At 31.3% G+C, this 26,272-nt stretch overlaps 2 protein-coding genes across 2 annotated transcripts; one reads left to right on the top strand and one right to left on the bottom strand.

Annotated features, from left to right (window-relative positions):
- Positions 1-4,983: 4,983 nt before the first annotated feature.
- Positions 4,984-9,676, top strand: LOC139871806 (protein LOW PSII ACCUMULATION 1, chloroplastic-like). Its single transcript, XM_071859540.1, has 10 exons — positions 4,984-5,247; positions 5,806-5,909; positions 6,028-6,163; positions 6,479-6,710; positions 7,049-7,206; positions 7,369-7,554; positions 8,149-8,249; positions 8,489-8,585; positions 9,071-9,169; positions 9,343-9,676. The coding sequence occupies exons 1-9, from the start codon at positions 4,984-4,986 to the stop codon at positions 9,143-9,145; spliced, it is 1,353 nt and encodes a 450-aa protein (XP_071715641.1). The 3' UTR covers positions 9,146-9,169; positions 9,343-9,676.
- LOC139871807 (universal stress protein PHOS34-like) lies at positions 9,591-11,724 on the bottom strand. Its single transcript, XM_071859542.1, has 4 exons — positions 11,503-11,724; positions 11,328-11,419; positions 10,810-10,931; positions 9,591-9,875 (listed from the first exon to the last, which is right to left on the bottom strand). The coding sequence occupies exons 1-4, from the start codon at positions 11,684-11,686 to the stop codon at positions 9,773-9,775; spliced, it is 501 nt and encodes a 166-aa protein (XP_071715643.1). The 5' UTR covers positions 11,687-11,724; the 3' UTR covers positions 9,591-9,772.
- Between the last annotated feature and the right edge of the window lie 14,548 nt (positions 11,725-26,272).

The raw sequence follows: 26,272 nt of genomic DNA, 5'->3' as shown, positions 1-26,272 counted from the left end.
AGTAGTCAAAAAGACGTTCCACGTAAGCAAGTATACTCGACATCCAATGCAAGTATCAAATAGTATGTGCGGAAGCATGTATCACCTAATGTTCAAGGACCTGAGAAAAACATAGAGAATCTGTCAACGAAAACGTTGGTGAAATCATAGGTTTAAATAAGTAAATGAGTAATAGTAAGTTGAACCACAAGATTTGCAACATCGATAAAGCCATAGTACATTCTAAAAGTTAATATTCACGAGCACCCAATTATCAAAGCTTAACGTTCCGTCCGTTGAATACCCCATCAATTAGTGCTAGAACAACACTGTTCCCGAAAATATATTTCATTCGTAAACGGTAGCGAACCGTTTGAATGAGGGTTTGTCAAACCCATATGGCCATATAACATAAGTTCTCGCTTACACCATCTGATGTAACTAATGATAATCGGATTGAGGATTTTCGTTCTAAACTCGTATGTAGAATGTTTGTTTTCCCGTTCTTGTGTTCACTTAGTTCAAAAGAATCGTTTATGTTTTCTCATCCCAAAAGTAAGTTTAAAAGAGTAAAAGTGGGACTATGATCTCACCTTGTATGCACGAACCAAAAAGTACTTCGACAAGTAACGTGTGCAAAGAACAATGCTAGTCTTGACCTAAACAAATAGGTTGTATTAATAACGGTAACCACGATAGGTCAAAGATGTTCAATTAGTCCTATGGCTCGTTACGACTCGATTATTTAGCATGTGAAATCAAATTGTCAAGTTTCATGCAAGATACAAGTATATAAACAAGTTAGGAAGGTTGCAAAAATCATTTGGTTAAGTTTGACAAAAAGTCAAACTTTGGTCGGTCAAAGTCAACGAAAAAGTCAACACGCTCGGGTCGTGTCCCGAACTATTTTTCTGAGGTTTTTAATCATGTGTGAGCATGCTAGGACAAGTTACATGTGAATCGGAGGTGCGTAGCATAGCAAACATTATTCGAAAATTGACCAAATTGGACAGACCCAATCGGCGCGCCGCGCGGGGGGTATGGCGCGCCGCGCCACCCTGCTGCTTCAGCTATTTTTCTGCTTTTTAAATGTGCACGAACCAAAACCAATTCTAACACAATTCTTGACCCGCAAACGCTTATAACGCCTATCATACATCGTTGGAAGGGTATTTTGACAAGGAATGCAACTAAACACATATCATCAATCAAGCTTGCACTTATGATAAACAAAACCGCATTTAATGTTCCATAATCAATGCATTCAAGTCAATATTGCAATTTAATGATTTGGCAACCAAATTACATGTACAATATGCCGTTTCGAAGGTAATTAAGCATACAACACAACCTAACACTTACAATTAACATCTCATGTCATTTAATGCATCAAAAATCCATTCCTAGTTCGTGAAACCCTAACCAAAAGTCACCAAATTTCATAATCAAGTTTAAGGGGTTTCTTGATCAATCTTTACATCATAATGGAGCTAGTAACACTAAGAACAAGATTAAAACATGAAGTCTTAGCATCTAACAACATATGAACACTTAAAACTCAAGATTAAGCATGTTAACTTTCCATATGAACTAGTTACACCAAAATGGCAAGAACAAGCATACAAATCACATAAACAAACTAGACTTGAGCCATAGACACTAATTAACAACCTTTTAACTCAAAAATCTCAAGAACACATAAAATTAGTGATTTTAGAAAGTTACCCAAATGTAATGAGGTTGGTATGGAATCGAAGAGGAGATCACGAGGAGTTCAAATACGTAATTTGTTTGGCAAGATAATCACTAGCTCGATTTAAGATGATGATTCTTTGATGGAGCAAATTTAAGGAAAATGTGAAAGTAGGAGAAATAAAGGAAAATGAAATGAAAATGTGAATGAGTGGATAGAAAGGGTGTTGACCACCACTTTGACCTAGTGGTTTCTTTGACACTTTGACAAGTTTAGTCCCTCATGTTTTAATCGGGTGCGTTAAGTTACCTAAACAAGATAATTTGAAACGCGTATCAACGAGACGTGTTATAAACATATAACGGAACATAAATAGTTAAACGGAAAAGTAAACGGAAAAAGGCGGGATGTTACAGATGCATATTATTTTCAGTAGAAGCTTTAGATGCACTTTTTTTTTAATCACCAAATACCACAAACACTTTGTTTGCGTTTGTTCATAGTCATCAATGAAAACCATTTTCTTTAACAATAAAATTAACGCATCATTATTCTTTTCAAAAACAATAATCTATTGTTATTGTTCACTTGTGCCATGTTTAACAACAAAAGTCAACAACCTCTGTCTTGTTTGTTGTGGCAACCAAAAACAACCTTTGCTTTTGTTACCGAGAATTCAAGATCAAAAAACAATTAATTTTTAATTAATCTTTTATCAAAACAATAAATGATTTTATTGATCTACGTTGATATGGCCATAAAGAATTGACGGCTGACCTACTTTTGTAAGTGTATTTCGGCTATCATCCCGAAAACGCACAACGACCTTTTTTTTTTATGAACTATTTGTTTCATATCTAGCTTAGGCAATTATTGTGAACATTTGGTCCCTATAAGAGCATTTATTTTTTAGACTTTTAGTTGATTTGTACTTGTCACAATTAGGGATAGCACCCGCGGGTCGTGGATGCGGATCCATTGGATCCATCACCCGTACCCGCGGATTTTTTTTTAAGAGACATCCAATTGAACCCTTGTTCGTTGAAACAATTTGACTATATTTTTACTCCCCATTATTAAACGGGCCATTTTGATGCACACTCTTAAAATAATTTGTTTTTTAAGTTTTATTATTCAACCTCCTTTTTTCAACGGTCACGTTTTTAACAAAACATTTGACAAGTTTGAAAAAAAGTTTTTTTACTTTGCTTTCCCCCTTTCTGTAAAACTCATTTAAACACTTTCTTTGTTTTTTTTTTAAAAAAACTTCCTTTTTTTTACGTTACCCGTAAATTATAAATATATAAAAAAAACTTGACCAATTTTTAATTCTTTCACAACACCCGATATCGTGATCGTGACCTTTCACCAAAGCAAGAGATATTCTTGATAAACTAAACACTGACTCGTGTTTGGAATTGTCGGCCACAAAAAAAAAATTCATTTGATGAAAGTATATATATATTTTTTTAATTATAGAAGGAGACCACTTCATTTTCAATACCTCATTTTTGACAAAAAGCTACTCCATTTTACCATTCCTTTTTTTTTTATTTTAACTTTTAAGATTATTATAAATTTAAAAATAAACATTAGTATGCATGAAATAAATAATGATTAATTGCATAAGTAATCATAAATGTTAGATAACATATAAAGACCCCATCGTATTCGTATTGATCGGAATTAATCTCGACCCATGGTACCGTGTTGTCAAATGACGTGTTGCGTACATAAAGTACCGTGTTGTCAAATGACGTGTTGCGTACAATCATGAGGTCTTATTAACATAAATATAAATGTTAGTGAAGTTAATAAGAGTTAGATTACATAAAATATAATTCAGGTGGTATAACTGACCATATATAACTTAAATAACATAAATATAAATGTTAGTGAAGTTAGTAAAAGTTAGATTATAGAAATATAATTCAGGTGGTATAACCGACCATATATAACTTAAATAACATAAATATAAATGTTAGTAGTCCAAAATTTGATATATTCGAGTCTGAAAATTATTAATAATTTCATACCTTGATCAGTGACTCGTGATCGTTTGAGATATCTTTTAATTACACTAAGCTTTTCGTGCTGATAACGTGTTATAATTCAGTAGGCTTATAACTACCTTTAATGGTTATAAGAACAAAGAGAGAGAAAGAGAGAAGAAGGAGAGAAGAAATATTGATATTGATATTTCAAGAGAAATGGTACACCTTAAATGGTTACCATACATGTCTATTTATAGTATAAAATATTACTATGCAAGAAATATAATAATAATAAAATTAACATCCAATCTAGATATTTTATAACACAATCTAGATATTTTATAACAAATATCAATATTTCTTCTCTCCTTCTTCTCTCTTTTTCTCTCTTTGTTCTTATAACCATTAAAGGTAGTTATAAGCCTACTGAATTATAACAGATTAACATATATTAGAAGGTATTTACTTTTTATCTACATAGTACTTTAAAATTGATTTTAATCGATATGATTAGTTTCATGTGTATGTTTTGGATATATTCAAAATAAATATTCAATTTTTGTTTGTCTTTTACGTTATAAAAGGTTTTTATATTGTTTAAGTATGAGATTTGTGTTTATATAGCATATTAAATTTATGCCCGCTCAATAGTAATTTTTGGCTACACCTCGGACATAGCTAGAAAAAAAAGTGTTTGATTTTTTTAAACAAATAAATGTTGATGATCACCGATCACAACAAGAAGTAGGTAATGTTATGGAAGATGTTAAAAATTCACATCACATGTTGGTGAAGATTATATTATGGATGAATTCTCTCGAGTTGAAACTATTTTACATGTTACTCAGTGAGACAACGGATCAACGTGTGATAGATATCAATCTATTTTTTGATGATTTCTTTTGAAAAAACTTGTTCTTCTATTTAGAAATGTTTCTCTTCATCATTCGTTCGTAATGATACATTATAACTGGATGGATTTGTTATCGTTGATTACGTACAGTGAATGTATGTTATTGATTGAGCGATTATGTTGAGTTTGTTTTTATACTGTGTAAGCTTAGCATCCCCTATCCCCGGATCCTGGCTTCGCCTCTGTTGATATCGAAGTACTATTGAAAGTTAGAAGCTCGCTGCTTGGGGTAGTAATCGAACCTGGGTTAGTAGTCTCTCAAATTGAATCTCACGTACTACTCAACCACCCAAAGTTGGGTGGTTTACTCCGTATTTACTTTTAAGGCGCAAAAGGGAGTTTTGGTTATTAGTACTACTTGTTATACAAAAACAAATGAGTGGATAAACGAACCAACGGTTGATATGGATGTCATCAATCCTGTTTTCCGGCACCATCATCATCATCCCAACCGCCGTTACTCCACCACCCAAAATTACTCAATATCCTCACTAATTATACAACTTCACAGAAAACCCACTTTCAATTCCATAAAAAGATCACATTTTTCACCAATTTATTGCTTTTCTTCAACCTCACCGTCACCACCGTCGCCGTCGCCGGAATTTGGTTCACAGACACCGGAATCTTGTGTCAACTTGGGACTTTCCCTTTTCTCTAAAGGACGGGTACTTTCCGTAAACCTTCTATCTTTTAATTGTGTTTCACAACTACAAAAAATTATCATTGTTTGGGGTATGTGATTTCATCTGATTGTATATGTTTAACATGCTTAATTATAATTTACTAAATGCAATGAACACTTTGAAATGTTTTGGTAATACTATGTTTCGGCCTATTTGAAAGGAATTATGGACTATCATTAAGCTGTTGAAATGATGATTTTATTTAGCACACCTTATCGGCTTATCGAATTGGAGAATAAAATAAAAATCAATAAGCTTATAATATGCATAGGGAAATGAAATGAATTAAGGTGGGAAGTTTGCATCATTTCTTACCTTGAACTTGAAAATTTCGCTATATGATAATCCTAACGGTGACATGATAGTAGAATTATTTAGTGGTTAAAGGTCACAAATTTAGTTATATATCATTATAGTAAGGTTATTTAGCATTATAACAAATTTTCAATCACTTTTGTATTTTTATTACAACTGATGAAAAACAATTAATAGACTACTTATATGAAAAGTGAACAAATTTGATGCATATAAATTTTCCAGGTGAAAGATGCTTTGGTCCAGTTCGAAACAGCGCTTACCTTGAATCCAAACCCTGAAGAGGCTCAAGCTGCACTTTATAACAAAGCGTGTTGTCATGCTTATAGGTGAAACATATTATTATCTTTCTTACTACTTTTACGAGTTTTGTATCCTGTAAATCTATTATCATATGAATGTACTGAAACAATCTTATTAAATTTCATTTTTATCTCTTTGAGGAAGAGGGGAGGGAAAGAAAGCTGCAGATTGTCTCCGCACAGCTCTTAAACAATATGATCTAAAATTCGGAACAATTCTTAACGATCCAGATTTGGCCTCCTTCAGAGTTTTGCCCGAATTTAAAGAATTACAAGAAGAGGTCATTCACATTCATTTTTCGTATGTAACAATTGTTAAGGGTTGTTCAAATGTGCAAAAAGTTTCAGTTTTTATTTGAACAATGAGTGGGATTTAATTTATCAAGATTTAGATGCATATCCGAACACCCATTACATAAAATTAGGATTTTTATTTGAATTCTTGGCGGGTCTTTCAAGATTATCTAAGTATTAAAGTAATTTAACGATGTGTTAGTTATTTACAGTAAAGTTGGGATTTTTATCTTAATTCTTGGTGGGTCTTTCAAGATTATCCAAGTATTAAAGTATATTAACGATGTGTTAATTATTTACAGGCCAGATTAGGTGGTGAAGATGTAGGCTATGGTTTCAGACGAGATCTGAAACTCATAAGTGAAGTTCAAGCTCCATTTCGCGGGGTTAGAAAATTCTTCTACGTAGCATTTACGGCAGCTGCCGGAATCTCATTGTTCTTTACACTGCCAAGGCTTTTCTTTGCTATTAAAGGTGGTGAGGGTGCTCCCGATGTTTTCGCAACTACTCAAAATGCTGCCATTAATATTGCAGGTAAAATGCTCAATCTTTTCCTTCTAATTTTAATAATAGATGGAATGAATATTTTTAAGATGATCACCAAAGCGGAATATACATTTTAGGATGAGAATACAAATGTTTGAACAAGATAGGGATTCCGAGGTTATGCCACTTGTGTGCATTAAAAATAGGTTATGGGTTACTTTCTATGCGTTTGACCTGTTTAATCAATTTGAGTTTTAGTTAAATATTTTCTTTTGATCTTTTGAGATAAAACTCGACCCAAATGGACGCGGTTTTATTAGATTTTCTACCTTTACCTGTAACTTTTTTCTCAGCATAATCAAGCATTTCGATCGGCCTATTTGCAGGTATTGTAGTTTTCGTGGCATTGTATATTTGGGATGACAAGAAAGAGGAAGAACAACTTGCTCAAATTTCTAGAAACGAAACGCTATCAAGATTGCCTCTACGCCTCTCAACAAATCGAGTCGTTGAACTTGTGCAACTAAGGGACACTGCAAGACCCGTAAGTATCTTAACCATGATTACTACGGAGCAAATCATTTTAGATTTGATTATGACAATGAGAAATTGAGAATAAAAACACGAGTTTTCAGATTTTCGTTTTTAATATTTTCTCACAAATATATTTTTGGTGTGCGACATTCTTTCTACTATTTGAGTGAAGGTTATATTGGCTGGGAAGAAAGAAACGGTCTCTTTGGCCGTACAAAAAGCCGAGAGGTTTCGGACGGATCTACTTAACCGAGGAGTTATATTAGTTCCGGTCATTTGGGGTGATAAAGAATCACAAGTTGAGAAAAGAGGGTTTGGTAGTCCCAAAAAAGCAGCTGCATCTCTTCCCTCTGTCGGGGTATGTACAACACCATATTGCATCTTGTTAAAAGGTGTCAAAACGGGTGGGGCGGTTGGGTTACACTTGACACAAAACACTATTTGTCTCGAAACTTCATAATACTCTTTTGTTCTTGTAATTGTGTATATGATTTCAAAGCTGTGTTATTTCAATAGCATCAATTATTTTCGAATAAAATGATTTAAGAGTACATTGTGAGTGAATTTCGTCAGATGACCTTTTAACCTCTTTTCTTTTGTTACTGTTTTGACCCATTAGCGGTAAAACATAACCCAAATTGATCTATTCATAAATAAACAGTTCATATTTGCCACCTCTAGTAACAGGTCAAAGTGTGTGACTTTTAGATGCAGGTCAAGAAGGGTCAGGTTGGGTTGACCGGTCACCACGTTTTAGTCTTTTTTTTCAAAATCAATAAACATTTAATGTCTTGAGAATGATTACAAAACTGTATTGTTTAAATAAGATATAATATATTTTAAGTAAATGATACCGATGTATAGATATGATTAAATACATAGTGACTTTTGAACTGCAATTGATTATTCTATGTTTTACTTTTTCTTTATTATGTGGATGCCATCACCATAGGAAGATTTCGAGACACGGGCTCAGTCTATAACCGCAAAAACAAAATTGAAGTCCGAGATTAGATTCAAGGCCGATGTTGTAGCACCTGGGGAGTGGGAAAGGTTAGTAATATTCTTGATCATTTTAAATGCTTTTTAGCCATAAACTTGAACCGATATTTTAAAATGCTTAGATATGACACTTTCAACCCATTAATTAAAAATGTGTCAATTGAGGATATACTTTATTAAGAGCGGGTCTATAGGTAAAGCTTCGTTATGCTATAAAAGAAATAAGTTAGACAGGTTGACTTACTATTTGTAAATATAATTTTACTAATTTTCTTGTTTTAACCGTGAAGGTGGATAAAGGAGCAACAAAAATCGGAAGGAGTTGCTCCTGGTGAGGATGTATATATTATACTACGTCTAGATGGTCGCGTTCGGAGATCGGGAAGGGTCAGTTCTCATATCTTTTTCATATCATTATTCTGATTTATGTGGATGAACTTTATAACCATACAGTTTTGTTTTTCGTTACCAACATACCATTATCCATGCACAAATGAAAGAAGAATGTCAACTTCTAATTAAAATGTGTTAATTTAGTAGATCGACCCATCCGGCTCATCTTTAATAGTTAAAATAAATTAAATAGTGAAATTGTTAACTGCTTCTTGATTTTTATTCGCCGAAACTTTTGAGGTCAAATTCTTGACTTTATTTATCTTTAAGATTTTTCTAATGACAACCCATCATTAAAAATATATTTAGTAGGTGGAGGGTAGTTATTTTCAGAGTGTGGGTGGTTTTTTTCAATCTACAAATATATGATGCATGTCTGAATTTTTTAATGACAACCCTAATAATAGTTATTAGAAAATTCATTATCTTTATTTATATCATTTTGCAAAAGGTTGATGAAAATTCTTCTGTTACAACAGGGCTTGCCTGGTTGGGACCAAATTGTGAGGGAGCTACCACCAATGGAAGCGTTTCTAAGCAAACTAGAAAGATAACACAATCGTCCTTTCCCAAATCCGGTAAAGATTTTACTTTCGCCAACTATACTTATTATTCGATACTTCAATCATGCTAAAATTACACGAATAAGCCTGCCCAGAATGTTGGGTTCTTTTAACTAGGTACAACTTGTGCATCAAGTATACCATTTTATTATTCTACTTTATCATCTTGATGTCATTATGGAATGTAGGTTCATGTGTCATATTCAAGGGTGTCTTTAGCATCATGTTCTTGTATAAAGCTGGTCCTACCGATTCCTGCCTCTATCCGAATCAACTTCACCACTTGTCCGTTGCTAACTATCGTGAATCTTGAGTTTCGAATGTAAAAAATCTTTGTGTATGAAGGTCCCAAGACTAGAATAAAATTAAATCATGATCTTTATTCATTGTTACAAATTACATAGTTTTTTTGGAGTTTGTGGCGTTCAACAAATGGTTAAATGTGAAGGCAAATACATACTATTGTAGTATTATAGTTGAGTTTATTAATATAATGAAACACACACATTACAATTTGCAAGAATGAAAAACCAGTTTCTGAAGTTACAAACAGAAGAAATTAAACAAGCATACAATAGTCTTGATTCTGCAAACAACTGTAATGATCTTTGGTGAAAACTAATGATGAGCACCTTCGTGTTTCGGCTTTGGCTTCTTCACTATCATCACAGTACAGTGAGCATGATGGGTAACATAGTCGCTTACACTTCCCAGAACGGCCCTACAAAAACATTTATACCATGCTTAGATGTGTCCACTAGGAATATCGTAAACGCCAAAAATACATGAATTCGTGCAACCTATTAATGATCAATAAAATAATTTAGAAGAAACTTTATACGGATAAGATTTTCCCTATTTAGATTACCTTGGACCAAAGGGCTTATAGCCTAGCGGTGGGAGCCCTTTAACCAAGTGGTTGGGGGTTCGAGCCTCATAGTAGGCTTAATTCGTGGATTAATTTGTATTGGGTGTGTGAGTTGTCGTTCTAAAAAATAAAATTACCTTGGTAGGGCATGTTTTTTCACTCACATATATGCGGCCTAACTTTTTTACTCAAATTTACATGGCATAATTGGGTTATCCCACAAGCTGTGATGCTATTAGTAATGTTTGAACCCGAACCCTCTTTTGAGGTTATCATGACCCCAACCAATAACTTATCATGTGATGGTCGATTTACAAGAAACTTTCTACTCGCTTAACCTAACCATCCAAAGATAGCTTACGGGGTTGGGGTCCTTTCAGATTCGGCGAGCATATTAATCCATGTTTAATTGATTGGTTTGAAGTTCAACACATGCCCATTTCTTAGTCACTGGGCTGAGAGCACCTTTGGTACTTCAGGAGGGCGAGCCATAAAGAACTTTAATGGAAATAAGTTAGGGGGTCCTAAAATGCCTCAAGGTCTAGGTCTCGAGTTCATACCTTATTAGAGGTTATCCTAAGGTGGTAGGGAAATTGGTTCGAAATGATCACGGGATGTCTGGATGGAATGGGTACATTCGAGCAAATATATTGCCCTTTAGTTGCTTAGTATTAGACCCATGTATTTGTGATTGATGTATACCATTTTAGCAGCCAAGTACTTTAAATTAAACAATTCCAGACACCAGGTTGATATCTACTTATTTTAGACAAAGTTGTATTACTACCTTTTAATAGCTCCATGGCCATGGCTACCAACAGCAAGTATGGCAGCATGGTGCCTCTCCACTGCTTCACATAAAGCATTTCTAGCATCACCTTCCACAACCTCTATTGTTGCATCCTTCACCTGCATATATCAATATATAAACCTCAATACCATTAGATTAAAACAAACATCATTCAAAATCATTATCGAATCCATTTTGCATTTTGATACATTTTAGAACCAGCTTTGATGATAATTGGTATTTGCTTATCTAAAACGGATGATTGTTTGGTAGGAGAGTATTTTTATTCTGATGTACACGGTCTAACCATGTTATCCCATAACCGTTTCTGCTGGTCACCACAACATATGATGACAGCGAGGTCTGAACCTGAGACCTTTTGTGAGGAATATCAGGGCCTACCACTAGGTCATCTTGTGATGGTTATACAGCCTGCTTATATCCGTCTATCTTAATAAACAGTAAGCATACTCCATAATAACACCCCTAATATCTTAGAAGTTGGAATTACGAACCGATTTTGAAATGCAAAGCTCCTTTGCTCTTTCCACAACACGATTAGCTATGTTCTTCAAATCCACATCCACATGTGACAGACTGTCAACACCTGAAAATTTTGTCAAGTTAAACAACAAATCTAATATAAATGAAAAAAAACAAAAAGAGGTCATAAAAATTAGCTTTACTTACTAGCCGGAGCTGTGAACCCGATAGTAGAAACAGGAGTAGGCTTTGAGTGAATGATGAATACATCGAAAGGAGAGTTTGGTACATATGGCGCTATGAAGTGATCAAGTGTCCATTCGAGTGCGTAAAAACTCAGCTCACTCTCGTCGACTCCAATGATGATCACCGGTTTGGTCGTTGTAGCCATTATTGTTTAATTGTTTGTACAGTTGAAACTATTGTATTATTTCAGGAATGGGAGATTAAATAGGAAAAATATATGGGACATAGGGTATTGATTCGTTGGGGAACTAATGCTGCTAGTTTCATTGCATGCAAAAGGTGCAAAGTGATTCTAAAAAGATAAAATCATTTTCTAGTTTACATATGCTAAGAAAACAAATTATGGGTAACGTTTTTTAGCTAATGTGTTTTGTCATTGGGAAAGTGTAAAATGTATAATATTATATAGGGTTCTGCTTAAAGTTGTCTAAACGGGTAATACCAGTCCAGATCCCGGAATTTTAATGATGGGGGCAAAAAAACTGCAATAAGGTACGTATCCCACGGAAAATTTTCCAAATCTATTACGAGTAGTTAACAACACATTATCGTTATCATTATCATTATCATTATCATTATCATTATCAATTATCAATATATACTAAAGGTTTTACCGACCCGCTCCGGGACTAAGGTCCGGCCCGCCTGCCCCGTATGGGATGGTTTAAGGGTCGGATCCCCTGAGTGTGGTTCGGGTTTCCTGCCCGAACGCGTGTGTGTGTGTGCAAATGATGACTAGGCTTCGGTCCAGACTGATGCAAGCTTCCCGTTCAAAAAAAAATAAAATATATATATATATATATATATATGTATATATACTAAAGGGGTGAGTTTTGAATACCGTTCATTATGGCATTATAATAATTACCTTCAAACTTTGAGGGTAATTTGACAAAAAAGAATGAGTTAAAGATATAAATAGACTATATACTATCTCAAATGTCCCGATGTCGTTCATATACTTATTTTCGTCTCATGTCAGCTATATACTTTGAAAAAGTGTAGCAATGTCAACATTTCGTTGCCGGTTACATGCTGAACCAGTAAAGTTAATTATTTAACTTATTTTTCATTTTATATGGCTAATAATAGGTCATATACTTTCAGTTGTGTTACGATGTAGACTATATACTTTTCGTTTTTGTTCCGATCTAAGAAAAATTTGTTAAAAGAAGAATGTGAGTATATGGGCAACATCGGAAAAGTTTCCTACTTTTTTTTCCCACATTCTTCTTTCATTCCTTTACTTTTTAAATGCTTAACTAACAACGGTTTACCGTGTTATTTTAAACCAACTATTTTTTAAAAATTTAATTAATTAATTGTCAACAGTTTTTTCTAACCATTGAAAGACCAATTTATACAAATATATATTTTGGTTCAATATCATTGAGACAAAGGTTTCAAATTGTAATTCATTCGTTTATAAATCATGGGTTTATATGTACGGAATAAATTAACGTTTACAAGGATCCACTTATTATATATTTAACATGACCTTCTAAATTATTAGGACGACCCTGGCCGGAGTCTAAGGTTTGTAAACAAAAAAGAATAAGGGCTCGACGGTATAGTCATACTTCTTAGGGTACCCCTTATCTGAAAGGACCCGTTCATATACATTATAAACGATTCACAATAATTGATTACATCATGAGGTACTTGACCTCTATATGATACATTTTACAAACATTGCATTCATTTTTAAAAGACAAACTTTCATTACATCGACAGTTGACAGGCATGCATATCATTTCATAATATATTTAAACTATAAACGACTTGATAAAAATCTTGATGAACTCGACGACTCGAATGCAACGTCTTTTAAAATATGCCATGAATGATTCCAAGTAATGTCTCTAAAATGAGCAAATGCACAGCGGAAGATTTCTTTCATACCTGAGAATAAACATGCTTTAAAGTGTCAACCAAAAGGTTGGTGAGTTCATTAGTTTAACATAAATAATTATTTCTATCATTTTAATAGACCACAAGATTTTCATTTCTTATAAATATACGTCCCATGCATAGAGACAAAAATAATCATTCATATGGATTGAACACCTAGTAAACGACATTAACAAGATGCATATAAGAATATCCCCTATCATTACGGGAAATCCTTCGGACATGATATAAAACAACATCGAAGTACTAAAGCATCCGGTACTTTGGATGGGGCTCGTCGGGCCCATAGATCTATCTTTAGGATTCGCGTCAATTAGTAGATCGGTTTACTAATTCTTAGGTTACCAAGCAAAAGGGGCATATTCGGCTTCGATCATTCAACCATATAATGTAGTTTCAATTACTTGTGTCTATTTCGTAAAACAGTTATAAAAACAGCGCATGTATTCTCAGTCCCAAAAATATATATTGCAAAAGCATTTAAAAAGGGAGTAATGAAACTCACTATATTGTATTTTGTAGTAAAAATACATATGACGTCATTGAACAACTGAACAATGTAGAGTTGGCCTCGGATTCACGAACCTATATCATTTGTATATTTATTAATATTCATGGTTATAATTGAACACATATATATATATATATAACTGTATTAATTATATCATTATTATGTTAATAATATATATATGTTTTATATGTTCATTTTGTATATAAAAATATTACACTAAGTTAATATTAGTAAAAAATATATATATATTTATGTTTGTATTTCATTTGTTTATCAAAACAGTAGTTCTATTACACTAAGTTAATATTAGTAAAAATAATGATAATAACATTAATAATATACATATGTTAATAATAACCTTATTAGTGATAATAACAATGATACTGATAATAATACTTGTAAAAATATTAATTTTACTGTTTATGATAGTTATTAATGATTTACTAATAATAATGCTTCTAATAATAATAATAGTAATAATATCTTATTTAGATTATAACTTACTTATAGTTTTACTCATTTTCATATTTGTATTCATATATATATATATATATATATATATATATATATATATATATATATATATATATATATATATATATATATAATCCTTACATTAAATTTTATCATAATACTAATAATAATAATAATAATAATAATAATGATATTGTTAAGACAATGCTTGTTTGAATAATAATAATAATAATAATAATAATAATAATAATAATACTAATAATACTTATAATAATAATATTGAATGATACTAACTACTTATTTTATCATTACTAATAGTAATTATATTACTTGTAATAATAATAATATCTAATATTAACAGTGCTGGTGACAAATATAATTATATTTAGTAGTAATAATCATACTGATAATAATAAGTGTTAATTAATGATATTAATAAATATGATACTTCTAATAATAATAATGATCAAATTTTATGATAATACAATTGATAATAATTATAACAATAATAATAATAATAGTAATAATAATAATGATAGAAATAAATAAGAAAGATAAAAGAGTATATACCCTTCTCTAAAAAGAATTGCACCATATGGGACTCGAACCCAAGACCTCTTGAACACCCGACACAACCTCGAACCAGCTGGGCTGTTGCCCATTTCTCGAATTATTACAACAACAATATTTATTTAACCCGTTTTGATTTATTTCCCTTTTTCCCTTCTACTTCACCCTCTAAATCAACTAAGGATCGAATCCAGTTTAATAGTTAATCAAAACGTTAATTTAGGATTTATAATTTATACAGAATTTGACTAGTAAGTGAATAAATTAATTAAAACAAAAAAAATTAAAGAAAAAGAATTGAATCAGATCCTGATGAACACGTATGAACTCAACATCCAAATTCAAATTCTAAGGTGTTTTAGACTACGATCACAAAATGAAAAAGGTTGCATTTATCTCCTAGAAACTTTCTGAACAATCAATTTGATTTGAAATTTCAAAACGAACTCGAATTTTGTGATGAACACAGGGTTGACTTTCTGAAAATATAACTTTGACCTCAAAATTCATTTATGATATGAAAAATTAGCGTTTGAAACTTTACAGAAAGTTCAAGTGAAAGGTTTCAAACATCTTTGCATTTATAGATTTTAAAATAAAACAAAAATTCAAAGTTTTTGGAAATTGGTACAAGAACAGGGTAGTGTGCCTGTTCTTCATTCTTTTCTATTTCAATTCGTTTATTTAGAGGTTGATAAGGTTAATTGTACTTGATATTAGATAAAATAAGGCCGACTCAATTACATATCACTGAATGTAATCGAGTCTTATGGTTCGATAGAAATTTTAGCAGGTACCGAAAATAATAAAAACAATTAAAAAGGAGATTGGGACCGCTAACAAATTTTGGATGTTATTAGTTATTGAGATTCGTTTTGTAAACAAGAAACAAGAATTAAAATAGTATGATTGCGATATGAAACTGAATTGGATTCCAAAAATCGTACGTATGAATTTTTATATAATTATTAATAATTAGTAATTATAATTAAATTAATAATAATAATCTAAATAAAATTATTACTGATTTCTTATAATTATATCTGTATAGCTGCGTACATGTATGATATATATATATATATATATATATATATATATATATATATATATATATATATATATATATATCTATATATATGTATATCTATTATATTTATATTTTTATTTATTATTATTATTATTTATTTTTCTTTTATAGATTATAATTACTATTATTAATAATAAATATATCTATAATAATAATACTCTTAATAATGATAATAATAATACAAATTTATAATGATATAATAGGAATTATAATATTACTAATGATATCAACCATAAATGTATAGCAATAATACAATAATAATAATATAACAATTTATATACTAATTTCATATGTATATGATATATATTTATTACTAATACTAATATTGATATTATTATTTAATGTAATAATAATATTACTAGTACAACTATACTTTAAACTTGAAATAACATATTTTGAGTATTTATTATTTATACATTTTAATATATTATTATATTCATACAATTACCAATTATGAACAAAATTCATTTATATGTATACTACTATATATACAATTAGGTTTTTAAGTATTAGGTAGATAATTATATTAATTATATATATTGAAACAAATAATATCTGAGTATAACATTTAATTACTTTGTTGATATTGATAAATTATGTATATTCAATCTACTCTCTTTATTCAAAATAATAAGTTTTAGTCATTTTAATTTATCGTTCATAATAACTAAATCACATACTAGTACATTAATATGTTTAGTATTATTATATATAATTGTGTACATATATGATTATTTATACATATATTTCTGTTTACAATTAAAGGTTCGTGAATCGTTGAGCATAGTCAAAGGGTAATTGATTACATGATTATAAATTTCAAAACTTTCGAGACTCAATATTACAGATTTTACTTATCGTGTCGAAAACATATAAAGATTAAAGTTTAAATTTGGTCGAAAATTCCCGGGTCATCACAGTACCTACCCGTTAAAGAAATTTCGTCCCGAAATTTGAGTGAGGTGGTCATGGTTAACAATAAAAATGTTTTCATGACGAAAATTGAGTTGATAAATAGAGTTTTATCATCATTGAGTAATATGGATAAAATGATTCGATTATTCGAAGAGTACGAGTGAAGCTATCACAAAAGATTGGAATGAAGAAATAGAGATTCGTCTTAGCTTTTGACACGATCAAGGTTGAATTCCGGAATTCAAGGGATTTAATGAAAATCCTCGAAATCTAAAAGATTTGCTTCTTCGGCGAATAAGGAAATTAAGATCTCTATAATTAAATGCGGTGATCTGTCTTGATTACTCTGTTTGATATTTCCATTATAAATTAAACTCTTCCATTTTATTATTCTCACAATTCCTATACTTTCTTTCTTAGTTCGTACATCCAAAAGATTGTGAAAACGCTTAATCCCGTTCTAATCCTTGATATTTTTCTAATTATCATTTCTGTCATCCTTCTTTTCAATCTTCCACCAGAAAAATCTGTTTACTTCTACTAGTACCTTGGGGTGGTACTATTCTTAATCCTACCGTGTCTTTATATTGCTATTCATATTAATATCTATAGTTTGTAACCTCTGTGTTGTTATTGGGTTTTATATCTTCCCTTATATTTCTAAGTCCCTACTTCTGTTTTCTATAATCATTGTCATCCACAGTTAACGTTTTCTCTTATTTGCTGCGATTTATGCCCCCTTTCTATTTCGAAGCTTCGTTCTTTTGTTTTCTTTTCGCAAGTAATGGTCCAGAATTCGTAGGTATGAAGTTTCGGATTATCATAATATACAAGGTAGAAAGAAAAGGTAGTAGCACGATTTAATTTGTCAAATTACCAGAATTACTGAGGATAGAACTATCAAGAATATATTTTCTTGATATGTTCAGAAGTTAAGTAAAATGAAAAGAGTTATGTAACATGGCACGTGATGACGTTATGATTCTGTGAATCATCACGTCCCATAAGAAACTCAGCATGACTTACTGTAATATAATCACGTTGATCAAGTGTCATTATATTATACTAACTCATGCTTCAGTTCCCAACACTACTTCAGAATTCGTTCATAGTTTATACTTAGCTTTTACAGAAATTTCCAATTTAATGTATTACAGATAGCACGAAGAGGTATATAATTTAGGACAAGAATATTTATAAAAATATCCTCAGAAATATCGAAGATATTTATGATGATATTTTAAAATTTCTAAGTTCGAAGGTTGATGAAGAAAAATTTTTCGCGAGATTTTAACATGAATTCGGAGCAAGATTGTGATGACCCAGAAATTTCGACTAAATTTAAACTTAATCTTTGTATGATTAACATTTCTGACACGATAAGCAAAGTCTGTAAAACTGAATCTCAAAATTTTTGAATTACTTTTATATATTTAAATACCCTTCGGTTGTTTTCGACGATTCGCGAACAATTATATGTAAATAGATACATATATACTATAACATGAAAAGGTAACAATGTATTAATTGTTTGATACCGTACATTAAACTTATTGGTTTAAATATCTATTTGAATGTATATGATAAGTTGAAATATTTATTATTAAAATTTATTTATAAATAACTTCCAATGTGTATTTAAAAACTGATTTATGTATATTAAAAAGATATATACATATATATAATAAATGATAGTAACATTCGTTTATTGATTCAATTGATATTTAGATAAGTTAACTAAAGCGTTTAAGATGAACCAGTTAAACACTAATTTGCTACAGTGTTTTCAAATTGCCACATTACTCAAAATGCTACAGTGTTTTCGAAAATCACTATTTGCTACAGTGAATTGCTACATTAACTTTACTACAGTAACTTTGCTACAGTAAAACACTATTTCAAAATAAAAATGTATATTATATATATATATATATATATTAAAAAATAGCGAGACAATGATTTATAGAAGTAAATGACCAAAACATTTGAAAGTTTAAGTTATACTATGAGTGGTATAGTTTATGAATAATTTAAGGCTATATTTTGACAAAGGTACGTGACACGAAACGTAAAATGCAAGTGTTCTAAAGGTACGAAAGGACATTCGAAAAACCGGAACCGGGACATAAGTCGAGTGATGACGTACGACTTATCGGAACAAAAATTACAAGTTACCTATGCACGTGAATTTAATATAATATATAATTAATTATATAAATTATATAAATTATATTTATATTAATTTAATATTATGTCGACAAACAAGAAAACGAAAATTTGTGAGCTGGAATCTGAGGCCATGCGATCGCATGGCCACAAGCCTATAAATCCATGCGATCGCATGGAGGCAAAAGTCTGGCCTGATGCTATAAAATGGCATTTTGCTCGACACATTAACACACACACATACATATTACTCCGTATTTATTTTATTATTATTATTATTATTATTATTATTATTATTATTATTATTATTATTATTATTATTATTATTATTATTATTATTATTATTATTATTAAGATTAATATTATTAATAATCTTATTATTATTATTAATTAGTATTATACATAAAATACTACGACGAGGTTATGAGCTTGTCACTTTCAAAATGGTTTCCAAGCGAGCTAGAGCTAAGGAAATTATGGGTTATTGCCAAGGAAATTATGGGTAATGTTTGGGGGTATTTGTGTGAATCAAACCTCGTGTTTATCATCTCCGATGCGTCTACGTGCTTTCCTACAATATTGTATATCAATATTAAACAGTGAGTTTCATATGATCCCTTTTACTCCCAACATTTTTGGGCTGAGAATACATGCAAATGATTTATTACCGATATACAATATTTATATGCGTGAGTTTCATTTGCTCCCTTTTTAATTGCTTTTGCAATCTATATTTTTGGGCTGAGAATACATGCACTTTATTTTAAACACAATGGATACAAGTACATACTAAATTCTACAATGAGTTTGAACCAAAAATCCCTTAGCTTTGGTAACTAGTAACTGCCAGTTATAAGAACTGGTGGGCGCGAGTAGTAGTATATGGATCCATAGGGCTTGATATCCCCGTCCGAGCTAGAGCACTAGCCTTTTAACGGACGTATGCTATTTGAGAAGCGTACACGTTGGTTTGCGTGTATTATTAAGATGATTATACAAAGGGTACAAATTATATAAACGTTAAAGTTTAGTTACCAGGGTGCTCAATTTTGTAGAACCGATTGATAAACGTTTCGGATGAAACAACTGAAATCTTGTGATCCACCTTTTATGTAAAACCTATTGATAAACGTTTTGAATAAAACAACTGAACTTTTGTAATCCACATTGATATACGGATTATGTGTAATATTAAAACTATGAACTCACCAACCTTTGTGTTGACACTTGAAGCATGTTTATTCTCAGGATTCTAGAAGTCTTCCGCTGTTTGCATATACGTGATACAAGATATGTGCTTGGAGTCATACATGCTATATACAAGAAACTTGCATTCACCAAACCATTACCATGTATCTTATTTTGACTGTATTGTCAACAGATGTATTATTGTAAACCATTTAAATGGTGATTGTCTATACGTAGGAATCATCAGATGTTAAAAACCTGGAATTTATATATTCATTTATGAAATACCTTTTCAAACGAATACAATGTTACAAAATGTATGACATAGAGGTCAAATACCTATCAATGAAATCAATGAATGACGTGTTCGTCCATATGGATTTGGAGCGATCGTCACAGTTGGTATCAGAGCGTTGGTCTTAGTGAACCAGAATTTGCATTAGTGTGTCTAACCGGTTATTGTTAGGATACATTAGTGAGTCTGGACTTCGACCATGTCTGCATGATAAAAGTTGTTGCTTATAATTTTTTTGTTAGAAATTACCTGCTTATCATTCCTTGTGTGGAAAATTACCTGCTTATCATTTGTAGTCTAGACACACCTTATTGCATGGATTGCATGACTAGTGTATAGACAAAATGAATATCTTAGCGTATCTGTTACTGTTACCTTTACTTGACAGTTTCCGAAAGTTTCTCCGTAATTTGCGGATCCTTTGTACTATATAAAGGTATTCTATGTAATTAGAATATCATCTGATATCCGAAAATCATTTCACATCGAAAATTATTTATCTAACCGTGTAAGATGAATTCTGCAAGTAATTCGATTTCTTCGGATTCCGATATGAATTTCCACCTGAGTTCCGAAAGCAGTGTAACCGGAATGAATCAACCAATCAGTCATCACCAATTCTGGATGAATTGGGGATGGGTTCGTAATCAACTTAATCAATGGAGACAAGAGGAAGGCGATCCTTTCCACCAACCGAATTCACCTCTTGGTGAGGAACCTGAGGCACTTACCGGCGAAACCGTTCGAAACACTATCTTTACCCTCATTTCCAGGATATTTCGCAACGATTATATGATAACTAGAATTTTAAACTTTATTCATCCTCTCGTACCAACCGCCAATCATCCCGGAATAATAGAAGAAGTTAACGAGCTTCGCGCTCGAGTTGTGGCTTTGGAGAATATGATGCACAATTAGCAGGCATCACAGGCAGCACCGGTAGCACCACCAGAACTAGCAGCACAACCAACAACAGTACCAGTACCACCAACAACAACATCCGCACCGTAAACCTTAACCTCACAATCTGTCCCACGAGTATCAACCTCATACGCACCGTAGGCACCGAAGAATACTAATAACCATAAACGATGAAGTATTAATTCATAACTTCATTGGAGAAATATCCTGCGACGATTATGTAATCTTTAATATAGAAGAGATTATTCGTTTCTAGTTCCAACCGAAAACCAAATGAGTTTAATAACTCATTAAATCTATATTACATCTGAAGGAAATATACATACATATATTTTCATAAAGATTGTAATTGAAAATCCTTTTGTACAAACTGTTAATGATGAGAATATTTTAACGGGTAGGTAATACCCTAGAAATATATAAATTCCACATTAATATGTTACACTATACATTCTTCAATTCTGATTCAGCAATCATTAACTATACTGCTCAAACCTATAGATATACGTATCTGTTCATCGCAGAATAACCATTTTCATTCAATTTCATATTCTGATTTCGATAGATCAGAATCCAAGTCAAGATTAAACGAAAAACATCAGTCTTAGATTCCTACATCTTTCAAAACCATGCTTCGAAAACCATGTTTTGAATTCAGAACAGTACTAGAACATCATATGATTACATTTTGCGTTCAAACCCATCGAAATTCTTGGAAACACTTCAACTAATGAACAAACGAGAAGACAAACCAACTACACGATATCTACGAGAAGAAAGATTTGTACTTATAATCATATATCTGGAAAGCTCTCGAAACCTAAGTAAAACTTTAACACGTATCTGTGATAAATCCTTCGGCATTATTATTACTGAAAATAACCTTGCAATTCCTTTTTAAAAGTATCCAGTATTATCACCCATTCAACTAGTCAACGACGACCTTTCAGACTTATAACTTTGGCATATACATTTTTGTTACTAGGGAATCTTTTATGTTCCACCATATTAGCAGTAAATGTACCAGCGACTCCGTCACTCTGCTATTTGAATCTCTCCGGAAATCACTATATATACATTGAAACCCTATCATGTACTCATCCACATCTTGTAATAATAGTTGCCGTTCCAACTATCGGGAATTTGCAATCAGTATTTTGAAATCTTGCAGCACGTCTATGCCAACAGTTATATGTGTACATATAACGTCTACCTCCTCGAATTACATACTTCGAATGTGAAGTTTCTGAAAAATACCCCAAACTATGAAACTAGTTCTCTGAAATTGGAACAATGCTGATGAAGCAGCAAAAACTGTAAACGACCTTAACAGTCAAAAGTTTGATGATAAAGAATAGTATGGTGGTAAAGCTGAGAAAAAGAGAAGGTTTGAAACTGGAAAACGGATTGAGCAAAGTATGAAGGAGGGTTGTGGATAAATCACAAAGACTAAACCTGCCTTCAAAGAATACAAATGATTCAGTATATGCTGAAGTCATTAACGAATACCTTGCTACTAACTCAAAATCCGTTACTAACAAATCTTCTTCATCATTCTTCGATATTAGAAATTCTAAGATATCATCGTATCTTTTATTATAAATATCCTCGATATTTTTGAAGATATTTTCATAAGCATTCTTATCTGAAATCATTCATCTCTTCGCGCTATTTGTATTACATCATAAAAGAAACTATTTTAGTTTCTAAATTATGAAACCTTCAAGTTTAAAATTTGAATGTTTTGAAGTAGTGTTGGGAACTGAAGCATGAATTAGTATAATATAATGACACTTGATCAACGTGATTATATTACAATAAGTCATGCTGAGTTTCTAATGGAACGTGATAAAGGTTCACAGATCCCACCCTCATAATGAACCATGTTACATAACTCTTTTATTCTATTTAACCTCTAAACATATCAAGAAAATATTTTCTTGATGATTCGGTCTTTTCCGGATATTCTGGTAATTTGACAAATCAAGATCGTGCCATTACGATTACCTTCTTAGAACATTAACTATGTTCATTCTGAAATGTATAGCTACGAATTCTAGACCAGTATCCGCTTGACTTAAGGTCGGGAAGAGAAAACGAAAGCATGAAGCTCCGAAATATAATGGAAAATAAAATCCAGATAAAAACACATAAATTTACAAACCGTGTATATCAATGCGTATAGCAATATAAAGACACGGGAGAATGATAAATACAACTATCCCTAGAGCATAATAGAAATAAACAGATTCTTCTGGTGGGAGCTGGAAAAGAAGGATGAGTGTGGCAAACGTCAATATTAGGTCAAGAACCAGAACTGGATTAAGCATTTTCACAATCTTTTGAATGTATTAATTGGGAAAGAAAGTAGGAGTGGTGAAAATAAATGAAACGGAAGAGGTCAATTTATAGCGAAATATCAGACATAGCAATCGAGGTAGATTACGCATTTAATCAAAGGAAATCATAATTTCCTTAATTCCCGAAGAATCAAATCTTATTTAGATAATGAAGATTTTCTATTCCTTAAATTCCGGAAATCAATCGTTACTACGTCAAGAGATAAGACGCATCCTTATTCTCCATTTCACTCTATTACGATAACTTCTCTTATACGCTACGAGTAATTGGATTATTTTATCCATATTACTCAACGGTAATAAAATTCTATTTATCAACTCATATTCGTCATGAAAACATTTTTATTGTTAGCCATGACTGTAGTGACCCGAACTTTTCCATGTTTATATATATTAATTGAGATTGATATTTACATGATTAAATGTTTCCAACATGTTAAGCAATCAAACTTGTTAAGACTTGATTAATTAAAATATGTTTCATATAGACAATTGACCACCCAAGTTGACCGGTGATTCACGAACGTTAAAACTTGTAAAAACTATATGATGACATATATATGGATATATATATAGTTAACATGATATTATGATAAGTAAACATATCATTAAGTATATTAACAATGAACTACATATGTAAAAACAAGACTACTAACTTAATGATTTTTAAACGAGACATATATGTAACGATTATCGTTGTAAAGACATTTAATGTATATATATCATATTAAGAGATATTCATACATGATAATATTATGATAATATAATAATTTAAAATCTCATTTGATATTATAAACATTGGGTTAACAACATTTAACAAGATCGTTAACCTAAAAGTTTCAAAACAACACTTACATGTAACGACTAACGATGACTTAACGACTCAGTTAAAATGTATATACATGTAGTGTTTTAATATGTATTTATACACTTTTGAAAGACTTCAATACACTTATCAAAATACTTCTACTTAACAAAAATGCTTACAATTACATCCTCGTTCAGTTTCATCAACAATTCTACTCGTATGCACCCGTATTCGTACTCGTACAATACACAGCTTTTAGATGTATGTACTATTGGTATATACACTCCAATGATCAGCTCTTAGCAGCCCATGTGAGTCACCTAACACATGTGGGAACCATCATTTGGCAACTAGCATGAAATATCTCATAAAATTACAAAAATATGAGTAATCATTCATGACTTATTTACATGAAAACAAAATAACATATCCTTTATATCTAATCCATACACCAACGACCAAAAACACCTACAAACACTTTCATTCTTCAATTTTCTTCATCTAATTGATCTCTCTAAAGTTCTATCTTCAAGTTCTAAGTGTTCTTCATAAATTCCAAAAGTTCTAGTTTCATAAAATCAAGAATACTTTCAAGTTTGCTAGCTCACTTCCAATCTTGTAAGGTGATCATCCAACCTCAAGAAATCTTTGTTTCTTACAGTAGGTTATCATTCTAATACAAGGTAATAATCATATTCAAACTTTGGTTCAATTTCTATAACTATAACAATCTTATTTCAAGTGATGATCTTACTTGAACTTGTTTTCGTGTCATGATTCTGCTTCAAGAACTTCGAGCCATCCAAGGATCCATTGAAGCTAGATCCATTTTTCTCTTTTCCAGTAGGTTTATCCAAGGAAATTAAGGTAGTAATAATGTTCATAACATCATTCGATTCATACATATAAAGCTATCTTATTCGAAGGTTTAAACTTGTAATCACTAGAACATAGTTTAGTTAATTCTAAACTTGTTCGCAAATAAAAGTTAATCCTTCTAACTTGACTTTTAAAATCAACTAAACACATGTTCTATATCTATATGATATGCTAACTTAATGATTTAAAACCTGGAAACACGAAAAACACCGTAAAATCGGATTTACGCCGTCGTAGTAACACCGCGGGCTGTTTTGGGTTAGTTAATTAAAAACTATGATAAACTTTGATTTAAAAGTTGTTATTCTGAGAAAATGATTTTTATTATGAACATGAAACTATATCCAAAAATTATGATTAAACTCAAAGTGGAAGTATGTTTTCTAAAATGGTCATCTAGACGTCGTTCTTTCGACTGAAATGACTACCTTTACAAAAACGACTTGTAACTTATTTTTCCGACTATAAACCTATACTTTTTCTGTTTAGATTCATAAAATAGAGTTCAATATGAAACCATAGCAATTTGATTCACTCAAAACGGATTTAAAATGAAGAAGTTATGGGTAAAACAAGATTGGATAATTTTTCTCATTTTAGCTACGTGAAAATTGGTAACAAATCTATTCCAACCATAACTTAATCA

Source organism: Rutidosis leptorrhynchoides, chromosome 10 (genome assembly GCF_046630445.1).
Source record: "Rutidosis leptorrhynchoides isolate AG116_Rl617_1_P2 chromosome 10, CSIRO_AGI_Rlap_v1, whole genome shotgun sequence".
Classification (NCBI taxonomy): Eukaryota; Viridiplantae; Streptophyta; class Magnoliopsida; order Asterales; family Asteraceae; genus Rutidosis; species Rutidosis leptorrhynchoides.
The sequence above is the reverse complement of the archived record's forward strand: the minus strand, read 5'-3'. Positions and strand labels throughout refer to the sequence as shown.